At 39.9% G+C, this 25,285-nt stretch overlaps 1 protein-coding gene, 1 long non-coding RNA gene and 1 other non-coding gene across 4 annotated transcripts; 2 read left to right on the top strand and 1 right to left on the bottom strand.

The window, feature by feature from the left end:
* Positions 1-792: 792 nt before the first annotated feature.
* LOC145538826 (uncharacterized) lies at positions 793-25,242 on the bottom strand. Its single transcript, XR_014077262.1, has 3 exons — positions 25,032-25,242; positions 5,506-5,591; positions 793-1,478 (listed from the first exon to the last, which is right to left on the bottom strand). It is a non-coding gene; the product is annotated as an uncharacterized LOC145538826 (long non-coding RNA).
* SMCO1 (single-pass membrane protein with coiled-coil domains 1) lies at positions 17,511-23,933 on the top strand. 2 transcript variants are annotated; one of them, XM_081571548.1, is made up of 3 exons: positions 17,511-17,694; positions 20,460-20,609; positions 23,021-23,933. In XM_081571548.1, the coding sequence occupies exons 1-3, from the start codon at positions 17,645-17,647 to the stop codon at positions 23,463-23,465; spliced, it is 645 nt and encodes a 214-aa protein (XP_081427674.1). In that variant the 5' UTR covers positions 17,511-17,644; the 3' UTR covers positions 23,466-23,933. The 2 variants fall into 2 exon arrangements, with proteins under 2 accessions (XP_081427674.1, XP_081427675.1); XM_081571549.1 differs by lacking the exon at positions 17,511-17,694 and adding an exon at positions 17,725-17,750.
* Positions 21,014-21,085, top strand: TRNAW-CCA (transfer RNA tryptophan (anticodon CCA)). Its single transcript has one exon. It is a non-coding gene; the product is annotated as a tRNA-Trp (tRNA).
* Positions 25,243-25,285: the final 43 nt, after the last annotated feature.

Consider the following 25,285-nt stretch of genomic DNA (forward strand, 5'->3'; position numbering starts at 1 on the left):
GAGCTCTGATTCACCTCATGTGTAAAGCTTGAAGCAAATTGAAACAGCTATTTGATGTTTCCCTTGAAGACACTTCCAGCTCTGGTTTCTGTTAGAGGCCTAATGTTACAATCCTCTTGGTGTCTATGATGTTTATACTACCACCAAAGGTCAAACAAGAGGTAAATAGACATTTTAGTAGGTATACCGCTATTTTTTCTCTTCCTTGTTGTCCACAGTACTTTTATAATAATCATATGTTTGGAGGGAAAAAAAAGAAGAGGGGAGGGAGGGAGAGAGGAAGGGAGAACGGAAGGAAGGCAGGCTGGCTCTTTCTTTATAGGATGACATTTCCTTCAAAGCTTGTGTCTTCTGAGACCAAGGTATCACCATAATTTTGTTTGCAAGTCAGATTCACCAATGAAGATTTTTAGAATATTTAGATGCCTGTGCCCTGTCTCTCAAATACCTGATTCAGTACCAATTACAGAGACTTAACATGTAGCAGAACTCACCCTTCAAAAATACTAATTTGAATGACATTTTAATTGATTTGCATAAAATAAAAAAATTTATAAAATAAAAATTAAAAATTTGTATAAAATAAAAAATTGTGACAACACTAAATCCTGGGAAGGTATAGAGAAACTATCCATGGTGGGAATGTAGAGTGCAACAGTCACTCTAGAAAACAGCTTGGCAGTGTCCTACAAAACTGAACACGCCACTACCATTTGATGCAGCAACATATTCCTGGGCTTTATCCAAGAAAAATGTAAATATATGTTCACATAAAAACCTGTACACAAATGTTTATAGCAGCTTTATTTGTGATAGCCCCAAACTGGAATCAGCCCAGATTCCTTAAACAGATAAATGGTTAAATGAACTGACATATAGCCACATCATGGAATACTACTCCGAATAAAAAGGAACAAACTTGTTACATGAAGCAACATGGATGTTCATACAGATTTTCAAATTTACTGTCAGGAATTTGTTTATAATATCCTCTTCACTTTTCAATATTTGTTTACATGTATATAGTTCCATTCTTCAATCCTATTATTTGCTTACCTGGCTTCTCTCTTATTAGTCTTGTCAGGGTTTTTTCAATATTAATATCCTTTTCAAAGAACCAAACTTTGCCTTTGATAATTCTATTAATTTGTTTTCTATTTCATTAGTTCCTTTATTATTTCCTTCATTCTACTATCTTCAGGTTTAATTTGCTCTTTTTCAGACATCTTGAGATGGATACGTAGACCTTACTGATTTTCCTTCTAAGTGTGGTGTTAGCTGCATCCTTCCAGCTACAAGTGCCACACTTTCATTATTGTTCCAATACAACATTTTAAATTCTATTGTGATTTCTTCTTTGAGATGTGAATTATTTAGAAACATAGTAAAATATTAACACATTTTCCCCTGATGTTGGGAACAAGAGAAGAGAAGGATATGTCCATCCTTCATTTCTATTTGACATCCTCTGGAAGGTCCTAAATAGTATGAGGCAAAAAAAAGAAAAAAAAGGCGTAAGAATTAGAAAGTAAGACGTAAAACTCTCATTCACAGACAATATGGTTGTGCATGCAGAAAATCAAAAGAATCTACAGATGAATTACTAAAATTAAAAATAAATTTAGGTTGCTGAATAAAAGGATAAATTTATAAAAATTGCCAATATTCCTATATAACAGCAGCAACAGGGAAAAATTTTTAAATGCCATTTACAACAGCATCAAAAAACATCAAATACTTAGTATTAAGTCTAAAGAAATACATGCAAAAGGTCTACAGAGAAAAGTGCAAGACATGATTGAGAAAAACTGAAGAAAATTTAAAAGTTTTCCTCATATTTATGAATTAGATGACTAAATATTATAAAGATATCAATGTAATCCTAATCAACATCCCAGCTAGTATTATTATAAGAATTAGTAAGCTTGTTGTAAATTTTATATGAAAATGCAAATGGTTCAGAACAGCCCAGATATTCTTGAAGAACAGACGTAGAAGACTCACTATATGATATTAAGGCTTAATATATAAAGCTACAATAACTAAGACTGTGGTATGGGCACAAGAGTAGATAAATGGATAAATGGGACAGAGTAGAGGACAGAAATAGATGCTTATAAATATGGAAGCTTGATTAATGACAAAGGTGCTCTGCAGAGCAGTGAGAACAGGACAGTCTTGGTAATAAATGGAACTGGGTCAACTGCATATCCATGTGAAGAAAAAATGAATCTTGATCCCTTCTTCAGACTCATCAAAAAGCTATTTCTAGATGCGTCGCAAATCTAAATGTGATAGATAAGTGTAATAAAGCTTCTAAAGAGAAAAAGAACACTTTCATAACCTTAGGAAAAGGAAAGATTTCATATGTAATATGAAATGAAAACATTGATAAATTGGACTACATTAAACTTAAGAACATCTGTTCATCAAAACATCATTAGGAGGGCAAAAAGGCAAGCCACAGAGTGGAATAAGATATGTGCAATGTGTATAACTGACAAAGGACTCTGAGTAAATAACTCAATTAACTGATCAATCAACAAGGGAAAAAAGCGAATCCAACAGTAAAATGGGCAAAAGATGTGAATGGGCCAGTAGATATCCAAAATAATTATAAGAAAAGGTGATCAATTTCATGGAAACTAGAAAATACAAACTAAAACACACCCACTAGAATGGCTAGCATCTTAAAAACTGACAATACAAGGTGCTGATGATGTATGGAACAACTGAGACTCTCATACACTGAACATGAGAATAAAAATTGTTACAACCATTTTGCAAAACTAATTGGCAATATGTGTAAACTTGACTATCGGCATAACCTGTGACTCAGCAATTCCATCTCTAGATGTATACCCAACAGGAATTCTATACTGAAAGACATGTACAAGAACATTCATAGCAGCATTATCTATAATACCCCACAAATGGGAACGACTCAAATGTCTAACAACAATAGAATATATAAGTAGATGGTGATATATTCATACAACGGAATACTATACAGAAATAAAACTAACTACTCCACTCAACAACAAGGATAAATCTTCCAAACATAACAGTAAGCAGAAGGAACCAGTCAAAAAATAATACACACGTCCAGCCATGACAGAGTAACTGGTACCAGACTAAACCTCCTGTCATAAGCAATTAGATAACTGTACAATAGATATGAAATAATATATATGTCTTCAGTCATTGGACCATAGGCAGCCCAGGAGAGTGATTTCTGAAAGGAAAAGTGAAGTGAGCTCTACAGTTTTCCTAGCTTTCTGCCTGGTGGCATTTACCAAGTATCAGCATAAGAAGGGGGATTCCAAGTAAAGCATGACAGACTTGCTGAGCTGAAGAGAAAAGAGTCAGAACTTGTAGAGACTGAGGCAACTAAAATTTCTAGAACCAGACTACAAAAGAGATGGGAGCATATATATGCAAACAAGGAGATCCAGAAATCTGCCTAGGAGTTCCAGTGTGTCTTTTGGCAAATATGAAGCCAAGGAAAGAAACCTGTAGGGGAGAATCTTTCCTTGTCTCTTCCTACCTTCCTACCAATCTTTGGTGTTCCTTGGCTTTAGCTGTAGGACTACAATCTGCCTTTGTCTTCACAGTAGCAACCTGCCATTGTGTGTGTCTGTCTTTTCTCTTCTTATAAAGACACTTGCTATGGTCTGAAAGTGTTCCCCCAAAATTCATATGTTGAAACCTAATTCCAGAGGAAATGTGGAGACTTTGGAATGTGTTTAGGTCATGACGGTGGAGGCCTCATGAATGGGGTTAGTAAGTTTTACAGTAGGAGCTTCATAAAAGAGGCTCCAGAGAGATCCCCAACCCCTTCTACCACGTGAGGACATAGTAAGAAGAGACCAGCCAGGAAATAGGAAGTGAGTCCTCACAAGAAGGCAGCCATGCTGGTACCTTGATCTTAGACCTCCCAGCCTCCAGAACTGTGAGGAATAGTGTCTGTTGTGTTTAGGCTGTTCAGTCTGTGGTATTTTGTTATAGCAGCCTGTAGGGACTAAGACAACACTAGTCTTAGTACCGTATTAGTGACCCACCCTACTCCAATCTGATCTTTTTTACTTTTTATTTCATCTTCATGCTGAAGGGTAGTATTACAAATTGTGGGTTGGTAGTTTTCTTACCCCTTGTTTTTGTTTGGTTTCATCAGTTTCAAGACGATAGTTCAATTTCTCCTGGCTGGTATTTTTTTCTGAGAAGTCAGCAGTAATGTTTATCTTTGTTTCTCTGTATTTAATGTATCATTTATTCTTTGGTGCTTTCTGTTTGTTTCTAATCCTGTGTATTTTATTTTATTTTGGTCGTGCCACACAGCTTGTGAGATCTTAGTTCCCCAACCAGGGATTGAACCTGGGCTCTATCAATGAGAGCACAAAGTCCTAACCACTGGACCACCAGGGAATTCCCCATTCTTTTGTGCTTTTAAAATGTTCTCCTCATCACTGTTTTTCAATTTGATTTTTTTGTGCTTCGGTATGGGTTTTGTCAGTATTACTGGCAAATTAAAATTATATTTAAGTGTACAACATGATGATTTGATATAGATATATACTGTGAAAGGAGTCCCCAATCCAGTTAATTATCACAACTATCACCTCTTTCTTTCTCTTCCTCTCTGTCTCTCTTTTTCTTTCCTTCTTGATGAGAACATTTAAGTTTTACTGTCTTAGTAAATTTCATTTATACAGTACAGTATAATCAACTTAGTCACATTGGTATGCTTTTCCTTATGTATATTCTGCTTGGACTTCTTTGAACTTCTTGGAATTTAATGTGTCACCAAATTGGAAAATATTTCTGACATCAAATGTTTTTTGCTGCTTCCCTCTCTTGTTGGAACTCCAGTACACATATGTCAGAACTCTTGATATTGTCTCACAGATTACTGAGGCTCTAGTTAGTTATTTTTCAGCCTTCTCTGTGCTTCAGTTTTAAAGATTTCTAATGCCCTGTCTTCAGACGCATTGCTCCTTTCATCACCAGTGCCTAATTTACCCAGTAAAAATTTTTTACTACATTTTTTTAAAGTTATTATTTTTTGGCTGTGTTGGGTCTTTATTTCTGCATGTGGGATTTCTCTAGTTGCAATGAGAGGGCTTCTCATTGCAGTGGCTTCTGTTTTAGCAGAGAACGGACTCTAGAGCATGCAGGCTTCAGTAGTTGTAGTACATGGGCTTAGTTGCTCCACAGAATGTGGAATTTGCCCGGACCAAGGATCAAACCTGGGCCCCCTGTATCAGCAGGCAGACTCAACCACTGGACCACCAGTGAAGTCCAACCTAGTAAACTTTAAATTATAGATTTTGCATTTTTCAGCTCTAGGAATTCCATTTGGTTCATGCATTAGTCTACTGGGGCTGCCATAATAGAATACCACAGACTGGATGGCTTAAACAGCAGAAAATCATTTGTCACATTTCTGGAGGCTAGAAGTTCAATTACAAGGTGTTGATAGGTTTGGTATCTCCTGAAACTTCTCACCTTTGCTTGCAGATGGCTGCCTTCTCATTGTGTCCTCATATGGCCTTTTCTCTCAGGTGTGTACTCCCTGATGATTCTTCTTCTTCCTATAATGACAGTAGTCACGTTGGAGTAGGGCTCCACCCTTATAACGTCATAAAATTGTAATGATCTCTTTAAAGTTCCTATTTCCAAATCACATTGGGTGTTAAGCCTTCCACATGTGAATTTACAGTAGGGGTAAGGGATACAATTCAGTACATAACATTGCATAATGGAATATTATTTGGCAATAAAGAGGGAATGAAATACAAATACAGGCTATAATATGGGTGAACCTTGGAAACATTATGCTAAGTAAATGAAGCCAGTTGCAAAAGACTACATACTGTATGATCCCATTTATATGAAATGTCCAGAACAGGCAAATCTACAGAGACTGAAGATAAACTGTTGCTAGTGCTGGGGGCAGTGGGGTGAAGGATTGGAGAGGAATGGGTAGTGACTGCTGAGAGATATAAGGCTTCTTTTTGTGGTGATGTAAATGTTCAAAATTGATGTAATGATAGTTGCACAACTCTGAATATGCTAAAAACTCTTGAATTGTACATCTAAAATGAGTCACTTGTATGATATATGAATTACATCTCCATAAAGCATTACAAATACATACTATATGATTCCATTTATTGAAAGTTCAAAAATAAGCAAAGCTAAAGGAAAAAATCCTAATGCTGGGAAGGATTGGGGGCAGGAGGAGAAGGGGACGACAGAGGATGAGATGGTTGGATGGCATCACCGACTTGATGGACATGGGTTTGGGTAAACTCCAGGAGTTGGTGATGGACAGGGAGGCCTGGCGTGCTGCGTTGCGATTCATGGGGTCGCAAAGAGTCAGACACGACTGAGCGACTGAACTGAACTGAACTGAATGTTTAATGAGACACTGTGGTTATCTTTTAGAGAGAGAGGGAAAGCAATAAATGAGAGGGTTCACAAAGGCCATGACAAATCTGGCATGTTAGAATATTCTATTTTTTTTAATTTAAGTTAAGGTTACATGAGTGTGTTCACTTTGCAATAAATCATTAAAAGGAAAAACACCATTTCCTCTCTATATGCAATACTTCTGAAGATGTGTGGGGTTTTCCACACCAAACAATTCTTCAGTTCTTGGCAGACACTGGCTGGATGTCCTACAATTTAACTCAGTTCTAAAACTAACTGCCTGGAGTTGGCACAGACCCACAGGTTAAGGGCTGAGTCACACAAGATTGCCCCCACTTCAGATGCCAATCAAAAGTCCCAAAGTGTAACTTGTAATTCTGAATAACTGGCTATATATCAGGGGTTCCTGTGACCTCCTCAAGTTTGGCGATTTGCTAGAATGGCTCATAGAACCCTGGAAAACAGTTTACTTACTGTTGCCAATTTATTGGGGTTTCCCAGGTGGTGTTAGTGGTAAAGAACCTGGCTGCCTATCCAGGAGATGTAAGAGACGTGGTTTCAATCCCTGGGCTGGAAAGATCCCCTGGAGGAGGGCATGACAACCCACTCCAGTATTCTTGCCTGGAGAATCCTATAGACAGAGGAGCCTGGTGGGCTATAGTCCATAGGGTCACAAAGAGTTGGACCTGACTGAAGTGATTTAGCACGCATACATGCGCCAATTTATTACAAAGAATAAATTAAAGAATATAAATAAACAGCCAGATGAAGAAATACATAGGGTGAAGGGTCCTGAGCATAGGACCTTTTGTCCTTGTAGAGTTTGGGGTGCACCACCCTACCAGCATATTGATGTGTTCTTGTTCACCAAACTGGAAGCTCCCCAAACCCTTTGATTAGGATTTTTATGGAGGCTTCAATTCATTAGCATTAGTGATTGCTTTAACGTTTAACCACTTTTCCTACCCCAGAGGTTGAGAGGTGGAGCTGAAAATTCCAACTCTCTAACCACATGGTTGAGTCTCCTGGTAACCAGCCCCACATCCTTCAGTTCAGTTCAGTCTCTCAGTCGTGTCCGACTCTTTGCGACCCCACGAACTGCAGCACGCCAGGCCTCCCTGTCCATAACCAACTCCCGGAGGTTATCCAAACTCATGTCCATTGAGTCGGTGATGCCATCTAACCATCTCATCCTCTGTTGTCCCCTTTTCCTCCTGCCTTCAATCTTTCCCCAAATCAGTGTCTTTTCAAATGAGTCAGCTCTTTGCATCAGGTGGCCAAAATATTGTAGTTTCAGCCTCAACATCAGTCCTTCCAATGAACACCCAGGACTGATCTCCTTTAGGATGGACTAGTTGGATCTCCTTGCAGTCCAAGGGACTCTCAAGAGTCTTCTCCAACACCACAGTTCAAAAGCATCAATTCTTCTGTGCTCAGCTTTCTTTATTGTCCAACTCTCACATCCATACATGACTACTGGAAAAACCATAGCCTTGACTAGACGGACCTTTGTTGACAAAGTAATGTCTCTGCTTTTTAATATGCTATCTAGGTTGGTCATAACTCTCCTTCCAAGGAGTAAGCGCCTTTTAATTTCATGGCTGCAATCACCATCTGCAGTGATTTTGGAGCCCCAAAAAATAAAGTCTGACACTGTTTCCACTGTTTCCCCATTTATTTCCCATGAAGTGATGGGACCAGATGCCATGTTAGTTTTCTGAATGTTGAGCTTTAAGCCAACTTTTTCACTCTCCTCTTTCACTTTCATCATGAGGCTCTTTAGTTCTTCTTCACTTTCTGCCATAAGGGTGGTGTCATCTGCATATCTGAGGTTATTGATATTTCTCCCGGCAATCTTGATTCCAGCTTGTGCTTCATCCAGCCCAGTGTTTCTCATGATGTACTCTGCATATAAGTTAAATAAGCAGGGTGACAATATACAGCCTTGACATGCTCCTTTTCCTATTTGGAACCAGTCTGTTGTTGCATGTCCAGTTTTAACTGCTGCTTCCTGACCTGCATACAGGTTTCTCAAGAGGCAGATCAGGTGGTCTCGTATTCCCATCTCTTTCAGAATTTTCCACAGTTTATTGTGATCCACACAGTCAAAGGCTTTGGCATAGTCAATAAAGCAGAAGTAGATGTTTTTCTGGAAATCTCTTGCTTTTTTGATGATCCAGTGGATGTTGGCGATTTGATCTCTGGTTCCTCTGCCTTTTCTAAAACCAGCTTGAACATCTGGAAGTTCACGGTTCACGTATTGCTGAAGCCTGGCTTGGAGAATTTTGAGCATTGCTTTACTAGTGTGTGAGATGAGTGCAATTGTGCGGTAGTTTGAGCATTCTTTGCCATTGCTTTTCTTTGTGATTGGAATGAAAAGTGACTTTTTCTAGTCCTGTGGCCACTGCTGAGTTTTCCAAATTTGCTGACATCCTTAGGGGCTTTCTAAAACTTGCCTCACTAATATACACTCAGGTACTGTTGAAAGTGACTTGCTATGAATAACAATGGACACTCCTTTCACTTTTATCACTCTGGAGCCATTTTAGTAACTGGGAATAAAACCAAATATTATAATAAAAGATGCTCCTTTTACCTGTTTTAGGACCTAAGGACATAAGACAATTATAACAAGAGATGTTCTGTTACTCTTACCACTTAGGAAGTTATAAGAGTTTTAGAAGCTCTGTGCCAAGATCCAGGACAAAGACCCAATAAGTATTTATTATATCATAACATCACAGTCACCGAGCATATTGATCTTAAAAGTTATTTTACTAGCAAAAAATGGATTTAGTTGGGAATAGCAGAGAGCTGCAGTTCAAGACAAACAAGCCACAGCAAAAACCATAAGCAAGTTCAACAAACAAAGGAGAAGAACATTATTTTATAGAGAAAAAGGAGGAAGTGGAAGATTATTATCATGAATGAAAGCCCATTGGAGAAAAGTGGGAGTTCAGGGTGATGACATTTTCTCATTGGTTAAGTTGCTGGGGTAGCTGATTTCTTGTAGGATACTCAACATACACCTTGTCTGGTTGGGGCCTGTAATTGATGATTCTTTCCTGTTGGTGATTCTTCTATTGGGGTCTGTAATTGATAGTTTTCCTATAATTTGAGTGGTACTGCATAAAAGCTCCCCCTTCTGCCTTCTCAGTGCCATTTTAGTGACATTTCCCTTTATGCTGCTGCTGCTGCTAAGTCGCTTCTGTCGTGTCCGACTCTGTGTGATCCCACAGACGGCAGCCCACCAGGCTCCGCTGTCCCTGGGATTCTCCAGGCAAGAACACTACTGGAGTGGGTTGCCATTTTCTTCTCCAATGCATGAAAGTGAAAAGTCAAAGTGAAGTCGCTCAGTCGTGCCTGACTCTTAGCGACCCCATGGACTGCAGCCTACCAGGCTCCTCTGTCCATGGGATTTTCCAGGCAAGAGTACTGGAGTGGGTTGCCATTGCCTTCTCCGATTTCCCTTTATAAATTATCACAAACATGATACACAGTGTTCTGTGTGTGTTACACTTCAGTGTTTTTAAAACCCTTATTCATTTAAAAAATACCAATGTATTCGAAGTAGGTAAACTATTTGTATGTTTTTCGCTGGTTCCTTAATGGAAGTTTCCATAAGAATCCCATTGTCTATGAGTATGCCTATCACACTGACACATCTGGGGATCAGTAGCCAATCTAGCAAGTAGGGGCTGCTAAGATTCTTTGAGATTAATATTTGAACAAGAAATGTCATACAAAAAAATAAAAAATAAAATAAAAATAAAGAAATGTCATACAGGTATAGGAGTGTATTCTCAATTTGGCTTTTCCCAGAGCAGGACCTAAGATGAGAATTGCCTTTGGCGTGTGAGATGATTCCGTTACCTAACTCGGGTTCGGCTGCTAATGGCTCAAGAATCCCATACAGAGAGAGAAGTGTTGGGTAAAAGCAAAGAAAGGTTGATTGAGGAAGCTGGCAATCCTGGGAAAGAAGTAGACTCATGTCCAAATGAACCAACTCCCTGCTCCCCAGAAATTATTTAGGGAAGAGAGGAGGAGGATACATGCTGAGAGGGGTTGTGGGTGTGTGATCAGCTCATGGACATTCTTCTGATCGGTTGGTGGTGGGATACTCAGGAACCAACATCATTAACCTTCTGGTTCCAGCCAGTCTGGGGTCTACGTGCTTGTGGACAGAATGCAGTTAACCTCTTCCATTTGGTGGGGGCTTCAGTGTCTGCAAAATACCTCAAAGAAAACAGCTCAGAAGATTATCTAAGCCCTTGAGGAGGAACTAAAGTTCCTTGACTTTGCTTGATGGCTAAACTATTATTATTTTGTCTTGTTTGACTGTTTTCCTTTGTTTCTGCATTTTCTCACTTCTCTGATTAAATTTATTCTTCAGAATTCATGGAAGGCCTAGGAGGCTAAAATTTTCCTACAAACAAGAGGCAGGCAGGGGACCTCCCTGGTGGTCCAGTGGTTAAGAACCTGGCTGCCAATGCAAGGGACATAGGTTCTATCCCTGGTCAGGGAAGGTCCAACATTCTGCAGAGCAGCTAAGCCCATGTGCCACAACTACCGAACCAAAGTGCGGCAACAATTGAAGCCCGCACACCTAGAACCCATGCTTCACAATGAGAGAAGCTACCACAGTGAGAAGCCCGAGAGTGCAACTAGAGAGCAGCCCCTGTTTGCCACAACTAGAGAAAGCCCACTTGTAGCAACAAAGACCCAGTGCAGCCATAAATAAATAAATAAAAAGGCAAGTGGAGGATGTGTATGGGGGCGTGGGTAGTGCTGTGTCCTGGGAAGGCCACATAGGGTCCTACTCAGTTACAATTCCAGGAAGCGCCCATAGTACAGAAGTAGGAAAGTGAGACAGAGAAGGGAAGGAAGCCGGCACAGAGTACAGGTTCCCTCTGTGGGTAATTAAGGGTCAATCCCCTCTAAAGTCCTTTGATAATGGCCTCTATTTTAAAATACAGAACTAGGGGCTGGGAGATATTAAGTAACCTGCACAAGCTCACAGATCTAATTTGAAGTGGTAGAACAAGAATTTGTACCAATCTGATCAGAGCCCAAGGACAGTTTGGCCTGAAGGACACCAAGGTTTTAGAAATAAGAGGAAACAAAACCAAGCAGATCGCAAGCAAATGGAATGATTGCCTGGAATCAATGCTGTTGTCTGGATCTTGCTTTTATCCAATGACTGAGCCAGGTGAAAGGTTGAATCTGGTCATGGACATGAAAAAATGTATGGAATTCCCTTTCTAGAATATGAACTCAGACATTCTCAATGAATCCTTTTTGCAATCTTTATAAATTTGCAAAGAAATCTTCTTCTGATGTACAGCTGTAGGCAAATATCTGGACTGAATGCATTTTCCTGAAGTTTGCACAGTGAGCAATCTAAAAATGTGGGGGAAATCCAGTTGGCAGCCCCCTGACAAAGTGTTCGATATCATTTTAACAAGTCCTATTTCTATCCACCTGTGCTACTCTTACAAGAACTTGTAGAGCAAGGTGGCTATTAGTAAACTTTATGGTAACTTAATATCTGGCAAAAACTCCTGGGTCTTTTCCCTGAGTCAGAAATAACATTACTCACTTAGCATCTGTACTTTGAGTTCAGTACTCAAAGATAGTACTCAAAGTATTCAATTGTTGGTTCTTGATTCAGCTCTAGGATAAACAACAAAAACCTACTGCTGCTTTAGATGCTTATTTCTCAGATGCTTGTTTTCACCGATCAAAGTACTATTTACTTCTCAGCACTACTGTTTAGTTCTTGAGTACAGCGTTCTTTCAAAGATCTGTACCCTGAAACAGAAAGCAGGTAGGAATATATGTTGCAACTTTGCTATAAAAAAGGTTTGTGGAAAAAAAATTTGAAAAAGATACAATTGATAAAGAACTATTGTTCAAAATATACAAAGAACTTCTAAAACTCAACAATAAGGAAACAATCTGACTTTTAACAAGGCAAAACCCTTGAACAGACATTTTACCAAAGATGACAAGTAAGCACAAGAAAAGATATTCAGCATCATTTGTCATTAGGGAATTGCAAATTAAGATAATGATATACCACTATACACTTATTAGAATGGCCAAAATCCAAAACAATGATGACACCAAGTGCTGGCAAGAATGTGGATCAACGAGAACCCTAATTGCATTACTGGTAGAAGTACAAAATAGTACAACCACTTTGGAAGACAGTTTGGTTGTTTCTTACACAACTAAACATACTCTTACAATGCCATCCAGCAATCAAGATCCTTGGTATTTACTCAAATAAACTGAAAACCTATGTCCACACAAAAACTTGCACGTTATTTATAGCAGCTTTATTCATAGAGACCAAAACTTAGAAGTATCCAAGATTCCTTCATAGGTGAAAGGATAAAAGAACTGTGATACATTCAGACAATGGAATATTGTTCAGAGCTAAAAAGAAATGAGCTATCAAGCCATGAAAACACATGAAGAAAATTTAAATGCATATTACTAAGTAAAATAAGTCAATCTGAAAAGACTGCATACTGTGATTCCAGCCATATGATATTCTGGGAAAGGCAAAATTATGGAGACAGTGAAAAGATCAGTGGCTGCCAGAGGTTTGTGCGAAGAGAGAGAAGAATAGGCAGAGCATACAGTGAAACTGTTCTGTATGACATTCCAATGGTGAATACCTATATATGCATTTGTCAAAAACTATAAACTAGACAAGGTTTCCCTGGTGGGTCAGACTGTAAAGAATCTGCCTGCAATGCAGGAGACCTGGGTTTGATCCCTGGGTCTGGAAGATCCCCTGGAGAAGGGAATGGCTACCCACTCCAGTACTCTTGCCTGGAGAATTCCATGGACAAAGGAGTCTGGCGGGATACAGTCCATGGGGTCACAAAGAGTCAGACATGACTGAGCGACTTGGCACACACACAGACTGGACAACACCTAGGGTGAACCTAATGTAAACTAGAGACTTTGGGTGATAAGGAAGTGTCAGTGTAGGTTCATCTCTTGTAACAGATATACACTATGGGGCAGGCTGTCTCTCATGGCAGCGGTGGGGGGGCAGGCAGGTGTGGTTAAGTCTGTGTGAGGGCAGGGATATATAAATTTTACCTGTGAACCTAAAACTGCTGTAAAAATAAAGTTCACTAGCTAAAAAAGTTTGAAAACCAATATGACAGGGAACAAGAAGGATGCAGAAGGTGAGCCTGGCAGAAGAGATCAGGAAATTCAAAATATTGGGCAGACAACAGGCCAAATACCAGAGAGGCAATCCAGGATGGACTGATCAGCAGGTCCCGTTTAGGTGCGCACAGGCAAGAAGCATCAATGCAAGTGTGAGAAGGGAACAAGTACTGCATCTGGATAGGCAGGCAGCATCCTGGAGGAAGCGGCACTGTGGGTAGATTTGCCAGGCTCTGATCCCACAACAGAACTGTTTGCCCTCTACCCTGTTTTAAACGTTCTTCCAGGGCCTGGGGGTCGTTCCCCAACGGCTTGTTCTGAGTGAGCTGAGGACAGAGATGCCAGGTTACGTCAGAGTTTCCACCCATTCCTCTCTTCCTTTCCTGTTTTATTTCCTTGTCAAGATACTGGCCACAGGTCTACCCATAAGAAAACTAATGTAAGCTCTAGAGAAATGAAGTGCTTCTGAAAAAACCCCAGCAAAGAAGAATCTGGTGTATAAAGTCTCCTTCATGGAAATCCCTGACTTCCAGTGGTTATGGCTCTACACTTCCACTGGTGGGGGCCTGGGTTCAATCCTTGGTCAGAGAACTAAGATCCTGAATGCTGTGTGATGGGCACCCCACACACACAAAAAAAGTCTCCTTCATTTGCTGAATTCCTTAAGGACCAAGTCTGAACTATAAAAGGCTTAATCAATAAGGCCAAGTCGTTATTCCTCATAATAAGCATACTAGCAATGAAACAGTTCTAGGGGAGATTAATTCAGTGACAGCGTCTTTCTTCTTTTTTATTTAACTTTACCCTTTTCCCAGTCTCTTTCTTCCCCCGACTCCAAGTCCCTCGCAACCACTTTTCTACTGTTTCTATGAGTTTAACTTTTTATTTATTAATAGATTCCACATATAAATGATACCGTGCAGTACTTGTCCTTCTCTGTCTGACATTTCATTTAGCATAATGCCCTCAAGGTCCATCCACATTGTTGCAAACATCAGGATTTCCTTCTTTATTGGACATTTAGCTTGTTTCCATATCTTGGCTATTGTGAATAATGCTGCACTGATCATGGGCATGCAGGTCTCTCATAGACACCCTCTTTTAATTTCCTTTAGATATGTATATCCAGAAGTGGGATTGCTGGATCATATAGTAGTAGCTCTATTTTTAATTTTGGAGGAAGTCCCTGAGCTGATTCCCCTCATGGCTGTCATAGCTTGGATGCTGCAGTCCTAGGCATCACGTGAAGGAAGACCCAACAATATTGAGGGGTTAGGAGAGCATTTTCTTCCATGTATTTATTTTTATCATCAGAAAAACTCTTCTCCCAGTCACAAGAGGACATGATTCCCCTTATATAAGGAGCTAGAGTAGTCAAAAGCATAGAGATGAAAAGTAGAATGGTGGTTTCAGGGGCTAAGAAGAGGGGAGAATGTGAAGCTGGTGTTTAATGGGTACAGAGTTTCAGCTGGGGAAGATGAAAAAGTTCTGGAGATGGATGGTGGTGATGTTTGGACAACAGTGTAAGTGTTCTTAATGTCACAGAAAGTGAAGTCGCTCAGTCATGTACACTTAAAATGGTCAAAAATGGTAAAACTTTTAAATTGAGATATAATTGACATATAATCGATGGCAACTCACTCCAGTACTCTTGCCTGGAAAATCCCATGGATGGAAGAGCCTGGTAGGGGGCAGTCCATGGGGTCACTAGGAGTCGGACACGACTGAGCGACTTCACTTTCACTTTTCACTTTCATGCATTGGAGAAGGAACTAGCAACCCACTCCAGTATTCTTGCCTGGAGAATCCCAGGGACGGGGGAGCCTGGCGGGCTGCCGTCTATGCAATCGCACAGAGTCGGACACAACTGAAGCAACTTCGCAGCAGCATTGTATTAGTTTCAGGTGTAAAACATAATGATTCAATATATGTATGTTTACATAATAATTACCACGTTGAGTCTAGTTAACTCCATCACCATAAATAGTTACAATTCTTTTCTCCAGTGATAAGAGCTTTTAAGATCAACTCTTAGCAGCTTTCAAAAATATAAAAGTGTTATTAGCTATAGTCACCATGCTGTACATCACATTCCTAGACTTACTTATTTTATTATAACTAGAAGTTTGTAACTTTTGACTACTTTCCTCCATTTTTCCCACTGCTCTCCACCAAAAAAAATGGTAAATTTTATATTATGTGTATTTTATCACAAGTTAAAAAAAAAGTTTTTTCTCAGAAGCCTCACAGTAAACCTCCTCTCACATTTCACAGGCCAGAATTCTGCCACCTGCCGCTTCCTAAACCAATGATAATGGCAACAATAATGAAATTACTGATTGGCTTGTTCTCATCAAGATTTACCCTCCTTATGACTGGATAGGGTGGATCCCAGAGTACCCTGAAGCACACAGCTGCCCAATACTTGAACAATATTTGGATTTAGATTCTGTTAATGAGGAAAAAATAGCAGAGGTGGGGAGATGTTGGGGACGATGGCCACTGGGTAGGACACAGATCCTGGCAAGGTTTTCCCCCCGAGGCAAGGAAGGACTCGATTCCTTCAGGACACCCAAGCTTTCTGAAGATTCACATGAGACTTACTGACTCCAACCCCCAGGGGTCCTTGAGCAGTTATATTGTCTCTCAGATCTGTCTCTTTCCTGAGGACAGACATTGTAATCTCATCACCTCACAGCTGACTGTGATACCAGTCTCCTGAGGGACATCTCTGCCTCTAGTTTTATTCCTGTTTGGATCCATCTTAAACACCCATACTACTTTGGAGAACAAATACATATGTCCAAACTCCTTTCCAGGCTATCTAGAACCATCCACTTTTTTGTAATCCTTGTTTTCAGTCTCCCTACTAGTATGCTTCTTAGGGTAAGGATTTTGCCTTACTCTTCATTTTATTCCCAGTACCTAGAATAGTGCTGGTCATTCATTCATATTTTTTTTTCCATTCAGTTGGTATTTATGGCATTCAGCAAATATTGAATAAATGAATAAGTTATTCAATGAATGAATACATCCATGACCTGACTCTTAATCAATTTAAATGCTGTTGTTTTCTTTCTCTCACATGAATTTTTTGCTTGAGAGACACTCACTCATTGTTCCCTGACCACATCACATAACCTTGCCACCCACACATGTGATTTTATTCAGTTTCTCCAGTTTGTAATACTCTTCTCTCTCTTCTCTGATAATCAATGACCTACATTTCCTTTAAGGCCAAAACCAAATTGCACTTTCAATGTGAGTGATACTCAATTATCCAAGGCTTCAGTGACATACTCTCTCATCATCTATGATTTTTATGGTCTGTATCTACTCAGCACACAATATTTTTTTTTTTTTTAGCACACAATATTTTTATATATTTTTTTCTTTTCAATATATTTATCTTTTAAATACCTCCTCAGTTAGTATTTAAACCCCTTGAATTCAGAAATCCTGTTTTAAGCCTGTTTTTATTTCTAATACCTTATCTAACACTATAAGGTTAATAAATATTTATAAGTTTCTAAGGACGGTTAGATTTTTTTTGCATTGATAAAATTCATTATAAAAGGTCTGAAGCTTCTTTAAAACTAATTTAAGTTCTAAGTGAATAATTAAGCTCTTAAAGTTTGAGAGTAGTATTTCCATTAAATTTAATCCTAGTATATGTATACATTTGTGTACCTATATATCCATTTACCAGAATATACACTGAGTCACAGTTACATCTGGTTGTTTTACTGTGTTGATGTACTATGGGTCATTTTTCAAAGGCAAATATTATAGTGCATCCCAGGACACCTGTGTTCACACGATCAGTTCTTTGAAACTATATTTGGATGTACAAGCTATTAAAAGCTTCTTGTACTGAGTGACCTTTCAGGCAGAATTTAGATCGAATACTCACACTACTGCTGCCTGTTGCTGAGTGGATGGCAGCAGAAAACCCTGGATTCAAACCTCTGTGGGGCTTTTGTTTTGCTTGTTTTGTTTCTTTTCATTTTGCCTTAAGAAGATGAACAATGAAACCACAACCCTGATATCCTTGAAGGAGGCAATGAAAAGGTTGCTAAGGGCTACAGGGAGGGAGCAAGCATGGGTTGGCTTTTCTGGGAAGATGGGTAGGAGAAGAATGAAGAATAAACACAGGCAACGAACTACAGGCATGCTAATTAGAATTCTTTTTCTGTTAATGTGTTCAGGTTCAAAAATTGAGTCCATTAATAATAAAGAAAAATTTCCTCCTAGGTGCTATATTCCATTCGATTAATGCATGCGCTATATGCTGGGCTTACAAAAATAAGTAAAATGTGGTTTCTGTCCTCAAGGAGCTCACAGCCTTTGGAATAACAGACTTATTTAAAAATGCTTACAATTTAACGTGACTGACCTCATAATGGTGATGCTCTTAAAGGGCTATGAGAACATGAAGAGAGGAATGAATTTTGCCTTTGATACTAGGAAAAGGAACCCTTCATAGAGGGACGTTTAGACTGGATCTGAAAGTGTGAGTAGGAGTTTGCAAGAAATAAAAATATGGGAAGGAATTCTAGGGTGAGGAAACAGTACATGTAAACCACAGATGCTTGGACTCTCATACCGTATTCAGTCAGCAGCTAGATGTCTCATGTGACTGGTGACTAAGTTGTGCAAGAGGACTGGCAGAGGATAGGGGCAAAGGTTAAAGAGTCTACAATTCCTGCTGAGGAGATCCAGCTTGACTCTAGCAATATCAGTAAGCAAATCAGAGCAGCATAAAATGTGTATAATAGTCAAGTTATGAGAACAGAATTGTGTTTTAGAAGAATATCTCTAGGGGATGGATTGGAGGTGAAAAGCAGAAATCTAGTTAGACTACTGTAATCCTAGGTCGAAGTGAAAGATGGTGATTAACTGACTTACTAGAGATAAAGAGGAAGGAATAGATTAGAGACATGTTGATGGAGAGAAAGGGGAAAAATAGCGAGTTATTCTGAGATTTCTAGTTCAAGGAATTGGGTAGATGGTGATCCCATTAACTGAGCTGGACAACTGTTACAGAAATGCAGATTTGCAGACATGTTGCTTAAGATTTAATGCCTTTTGGTGAAAGGATTCCAAATAATTGCTTCAATTTATGTAAACCTTTATACTGATCGACAAGCTAGAGTTTATTTCTAGAGTTCAAGCTGGAGATGACTTATAAGCAGTACGTTCTTAAAGGTCTAAAAGTTAATACAAAGAGTTTACAAGATATAATAGTTTTGACTTGTAGACAGATTGCTGGCATATTAGGTAATGTAGGCCTACGTTCCTATGAAAATGCATATTTCATACAGAGCCTTGAAAAAAAGTGAAAATGTTAGTTGCTCAGTTGTATCTGACTGTTTGCAACCCCATGGACTCTACACTGCCAGGCTCCTCTGTCCCTGGAATTCTTCAGGCAAGAATATTGCAGTGTAGCCATTCCCATCTCCAGGGATCAAACCCAGGTCTCTCGCACTGCAGGCATATTATTTACCATCTGAGCCACCAGGGAAGCCCAAGCATATTGGAGTGGATAGCCATTCCCTTCTCCAGGGGATCTTCTCAGTGAAAATGCACATTTCATACAGAGCTCTATCTATAAGTATATGGAATCCAGAGCAATGAGAAAATTCCATTGCTGAAATTTCTGAAGATGGAATACAAGGGGAGGGGTTTACTTAGTAAATTCAGCTTAAGACAATTGAGTCTGATACCACCATCTAAGTGGAGATGTACAAAACACAGTTGAAAATTCAGCTCTAGAGCTTAGGAGAGGGGTGGTACCTGAATCTAATTAACCTTGGAATAAAGTGAAGACCAAGAAGAGAAGATGGTCAAGGACAGAACCCTAGGCAACCACAACAGTATGCAGGTCACTGGGGACATAGAAACTCAGGGAAGTGGCTGTGTATCACTCCATGAAAGACAGCGTGGGTGACTTCACCCAAGTGAGTTGCAGGGTTTCAGTTCTTTGTGATTCAGTTAGACGTAATTTTGGTGCCACAGCGCCCTCTAATGATCAGGGTTGTTCAGAGCAACTCAGGTCCCCCTTTTGCTGCTACACTGCCTAGCATTTCACCAATACCACAAATGTCATAGAAGACATGTTTTATTACTTCTGTGTAAGACCTCTGCTAGGTATTGGGGGACAAGCATAAAGATGTTCAAGAAATAGTCTATGATCCTCTCTCTTCAAGAGTTTACAATTTAGATCACGAAAAGCTAACTCTAAAAATAAAGGAAGAGATGGGGAGTGACAAGTAATAGAGACAGTGTCTGTGACAGAGAAGCAGGCAAGGAGCAGATCTTCAGGTAGAAAGGCTGAGGGATTCAAGCAGGCATGGAATGAGCTTATCTTTGATGCATAAGACTTTGATAGTCAGAGTAAGGTGGAGAAAGCCACCTTAATAAATATGGGTCTCAGCACTTGTTAATAGCTATATGATGGTTAAGTCTTGATCTTTTTGAGACTCAATTTCTTTATCTGTAAAATAGTAAAAGTGACTGCTTCACTACTTATGGTTGTTGTGAGAATCAAATTAAAATTTGTATAAAATACTTCTTATAGTATGAGGTACAATATATTAATAAAGATGAGGGAGATAGTTGAGATAATTAGGCAATTCACGTGTTCGGCAATATAAGGAATGCAAGAAATGGGATGATGACTAGAGAGAATGGCAAATGGGAACATCTATCCATAATTGTAAAATTTAAATAGCTACTGATAGTGACTGTAAATAATGTATTGTTGCTTTATCTTCAGGCGAGATCTTAGTTTTGTGCTCTGACCCAAATTAACCTTTGATTCTGTTATCCTATAGAGTAGACCACAAACTCCAAGCTTTAGAAGCACACTTTAAAGAACTGGACTTCACCAAGGATAATCTGACACAGAAATTTGAAGATCATAGCAAGACTTTGGCAAACCAGGGAGCCCAAGATGAGCTATGGACAGCAGTTCTATCACTCAAGTGAGTATCTAATCAGAAATCAGTGGAATTTTGTGGTTTCATGAGAGCTTGCAGTGGTCATTCTAAAACTGGGTTTCTTAATATGGTTCCAACAATGGGTTGTGAAGAAATCACATTTTCTCAGACTCATTCATTCAAAAAAGATTGATTTGAGTGCTGGTTTACTTGCCATACTGTGGTACACATCTCAGAGTCCCTTGCTTGGCAAAGTCTTAATAACACAGAGATGGATAATATAAGTGCTCTGCCATTGAAAAATTTGTAGTATGAATGGCCTGAGATCTAAGCTATACAGTTTAGTGCAAATCCTATTTCTTTTCTTTTTTAAAAAAATTCTTTTAATAGTATGTATCTGTTAATTGTAAATTCCTAATTTATCCTATGGTAACCATAAAATTAGGACTTCCCTGGTGGCTCAGAGGTTAAAGCGTCTGCCTCCAATGCAGGAGACCCGGGTTCGATCCCTGGGTCGGGAAGATCCCCTGGAGAAGGAAATGGCAACCCACTCCATTATTCTTGCCTGGAGAATCCCATGGACGGAGGAGCCTGGTAGGCTACAGTCCATGGGGTCGCAAAGAGTCAGACACGACTGACCGACTTCACTCACTCAACCATAAAATTATTTTCTATGTCTGTGAATCTGTTTCATAAGTAAGTTCATTTGTACTAGTTTCTTAGATTCCACATATAAGTGATATTGTGATATTTGTCTGTCCTACTTCACTTAGTATTGTAACCTCTAGGTCCATCCTTGTTGCTGCAAGGACATTATTTCACTCTTTTTTATTGCTGAGTAACATTACATTGTAGATATATACCACATCTTCTTTAGCCATTCATCGCTGATGGGCACTTAAGTTGCTTCCATGTCTTGGCTTTTGTAGTAGGGCAGGCCCTATTTCGAAAGTATTTTCTAAACTACAACAGCTGCTTCTGTTCTGAACCCAAAAGCTGGGTTGGCCCCTTGGTGGATGTTAGGCCAAAAGACACAACCAAGCCAAAGATTTGGACAAGGAAGGATTTATTATGTGCAGCAAGTAAGGAGAACAGCAGGGATCTTTCCCTAAGCAGTGTCTTCCCAAATATCAAAATCAGGAAGTTTTAAGCTAAGGATAGATGCATATTCATGAAAGAGCTTGAACAGAGGAGACCAGCAGAGAACTGGGGCAAAGGTTGACAGAATTCAAGCTTTACTGATGAAGTCAAAAGGGTCAGAAAAGGTCAACGTCATCATTCTATCTTCCACCTGGGCTCCAAAATCACTGTCGATGGTGACTGCAGTCATGAAATGAAGACACTTGCTCCTTGGAAGAAAAGCTATGACAAACCTAGACAATGTGTTAAAAAGCAGAGACAATACTTTGCTGACAAAGATCTGTCTAGTCAAAGCTATGTGAGAGTTGGACCATAAAGGATGAGCACCAAAGAACTGAGGCTTTCGAAGTGTGGTGCTGGAGAAGACTCTTGAGAGTTCTTTGGATAGCAAGAAGATCAAACCAGTCAATCCTAAAGGAAATCAATCCTGAATATTCATTGGAAGGACTGATACTGAAGCTGAAGCTCCAATACTTTGGCCACCTGATGCAAAGAGCTGACTCATTGGAAAAGACCCTGATGCTGGGAAAGACTGAAGGCAGGAGGATAAGGGGTGACAGAGGATGAGATAATTGGATGACATCATCAACTCAATGGACATGAGTTTGAACAAATTCTGGAAGATAGTGAAGGACAGGGATGCCTGGTGTGCTTACAGTCCATGGAGTTGCAAAGAGCTGGACATGACTGAGCAACTGAACCACTACCACCACCACCACCTGGGTGGGGCCTTAGTTCCTGCAGCACTAAGATACATATCAGATTGTTACGTATATCCTTTTAGGAAGAATTGGGTTTCCCTGGTGGCTCAAATGGTTAAGAATCTGCCTGCAATGCAGGAGACCCAGGTTCAATCCCTGGGTCAGGAAGATCCCCTGGAGAAGGAAATGGCAACCCATTCCAGTATTCTTGCCTGGAGAATCCCACGGACAGAGGAGTCTGGTGGGCAACAGTCCATGGGATCAGGAAGAGTTGGACACAACTGAGCAACTAACACTTATCACTGAACTATTGTCTCTTGATAGCTTTTCCTTTGTTCCAACATTCCATCACTTCCCTTAAGATTATGAATTCCTGAGACCTGTTCCAGGGCAAGCATTGTGGCCAGGCTTAGATCACAAAACTGCTTAGATAAACAATGGCTTTTCTTATGTCAAGAGATCCTAGTCTTGTTCTCTTTCTCTGGAGACCTCTAACCCAATCTGTTTAAAGTTTTCCTAGTATGTTTATACTTCTTTGAATTATCCTAATAAAATTCACTTTATGGCTGTACATAGAGAGTTCTACTGCTTAAGAAGTGCCCACATTTTTTGTAGGTTCACTTCAATGGAATTGAATATTTTATACAGCTACGTCATTGAAGTACTTGTCCACTTGCACACTCGTGTGCTTGAGAAGCTGCCAGATCTGGTGAGAAGTCTTCCCACCTTAGCCTCCATCCTTAGACGCAAAGTCAAGAACACGCGCATCAGAGTTGTATGGGAGTCTGTTCTGGAGGAGTATGGGTTGCAAGAAGGAGATATCACAGCACTGTGTATCTTCTTTGTAGCACATGGTAACAAGGCAGAACACTACATTGCTAAAGTAAGGCAGATGTATATAAGAGATGTCAATTTCATGATCTCTAATATGGTAAAGAACCAGGCTCTGCAGGATGGTTTGCTGAAGGCTGTTCAGGTCATTGAGAAGGGGAAAGCAGAGACGGCCCCCAAAGAGAAAAAGTCACCCCTAAAAGAGTTGATACCATCAGTCAAAAGCTAATCTGTTACACTGGACTCAGAGATTCCATGTCTAGTATAATTTATCTTGAAAATGGGAAGCAATACATATATACAATTTATTACAGGCTTATTTTTATAGCAAAAGTGAGAAGAGTGTTAAATTATAATACATTGATACAGTGGCTACTTTGTGAAGCAATGTAAGAAAATGAAGCTTTCATGTAACTGTATAGTAACACAGAGTTATCACCAAGATGTGTTTTAAAATATTTACAACATTATTGCTCAATGGGAAAAAAAGGGCAAAAACAAATACATAGGCTACTATATCTAGAAACTTCTGGAGAAATACATTAAAAAGTGGTAACATTGGTTGTCTTAGGGAAGAAAACTCAGAGGCTAGGGATCAAAGGTAGGAAGAAGTCTTTTCACTGTTAATTCACTTTGTACTTCTTGAATTTTGAAACATGTGTATGTATGATGTAGTAAAGCAAAAAAAAAAAAATCTACTATATTTTGTATGTTGATGTGCATTTTCTCTCTGGTACACTTCCATAGGTATTTTATACTAGAAAGGGAATTCCCACACAGTGATCATATATTTTATAATCTTTTTTGAACACATGCCATGTAATTATGTAGTGTCAATAATAGAAACATTTTAAATCGTGGATCCTGCCCTACAGGCAAAAGTTACTTTATTTGGAAGGTACAAATTTATGACAACCAGAATGAGTAACACCTTGGAAGGAAGTTAGCTAGAGAAGGATGAGAAGTAATACAAGATGTGTTACCTTGCTGGGTCCTCCTTGAAAATAGGTTGGTTGCCAGATATATGCACTCAGTCTTATCCTTCTCCAGACAGTTTAGAGAAGCCATGCCACAAAAGAGAGAAAGATTGGAACTATGTCTTGGAAGTGTTACTAAACCAAACTTGGGTCTGCAACAAAGCCAATCTACTGACATGGGGTTGTGTTAAAGGAAAGTACAGCATTTATTGCAGGGCACCAAACAAAGAGAACAGGCAGCTTGTGCTTGAACAGACAGCATTACCAAGTCCAAGCTGGCTCTACTCACTGCACCAAAAGCCAACTAACCAAGAAGATGGCAAACTAATGTCTCAAAATAACCATCCTATCTGGGTCTGGATGCCAGGTTCTTTTATAGAACAGAGTGGGGTGGACGGGGTGGGGTGAGGAAGAGAAGTAAAAAGCCCCTTCATCTTGCAAATATCTCCTGGAATGGCAAGCCTGGGGGAAGGGATGTGTCAATTTCTTCCTTCCTGTAGCCATCCACAGGTGAACATGGTCCTGAACAAAGGTCCTGATTTATCAGTCAGGCAGAGGGGCAAGGTTCCCTGAGGCAGGCCATCATGTATAAACAGTACAGAAGGGTACTACAGAAAGGTAGGCTGAGGACTTTGGAGGGAAAAATTTTCAAGTTACCGCTCGGTTCTTAGTTTGTTTTGAGGTTTCCCTTTTTCTGCCCAGAGACCAGTTTTGCGACCCTGCCCAGTTTCCGCAGCCCCCGGGAGGAGGAATCACTCGGGAAAATTAGAGCCACAACGACCCAAGGAGGGAGGTGGCTCACCGGTAAAAGAACTCGCCTGCAATGCAGGAGCCGCAGGAGACGGGGGTTCCATCCCTGGGTTGGGAAGATCACCTGGAGGAGGGCATGACAACCCACTCCAGTATGCTTGCCTCAAGAACCCCATGGACAGAGGACTCTTTCGGACCACAGAAGCTAGTGTCGCAGAGTCCAAAAGGACTGGACCAACTTAGCACGCAAGCACAGACGCCGCGCGAGAGGAGGGGCGGGCTCTCTCCCGGGCCAGAGGGGCGGGGCCAGCGGGGCGGGCAG

The sequence above is a fragment of the Giraffa tippelskirchi genome, chromosome 2 (assembly GCF_054371585.1).
Source record: "Giraffa tippelskirchi isolate mGirTip1 chromosome 2, T2T-mGirTip1v1.2.pri, whole genome shotgun sequence".
Taxonomy (NCBI): domain Eukaryota; kingdom Metazoa; phylum Chordata; class Mammalia; order Artiodactyla; family Giraffidae; genus Giraffa; species Giraffa tippelskirchi.

Bases quoted from the DNA above. Each gene is read 5' to 3' on its own strand.
- SMCO1 (XM_081571548.1), top strand. From the start codon at position 17,645: ATGAACAATGAAACCACAACCCTGATATCCTTGAAGGAGGCAATGAAA. The intron at 17,695-20,459 runs GTTGCTAAGGGC...GTTATCCTATAG, and splicing joins TTGAAGGAGGCAATGAAAAG to AGTAGACCACAAACTCCAAG. The intron at 20,610-23,020 runs GTGAGTATCTAA...CATTTTTTGTAG, and splicing joins ACAGCAGTTCTATCACTCAA to GTTCACTTCAATGGAATTGA.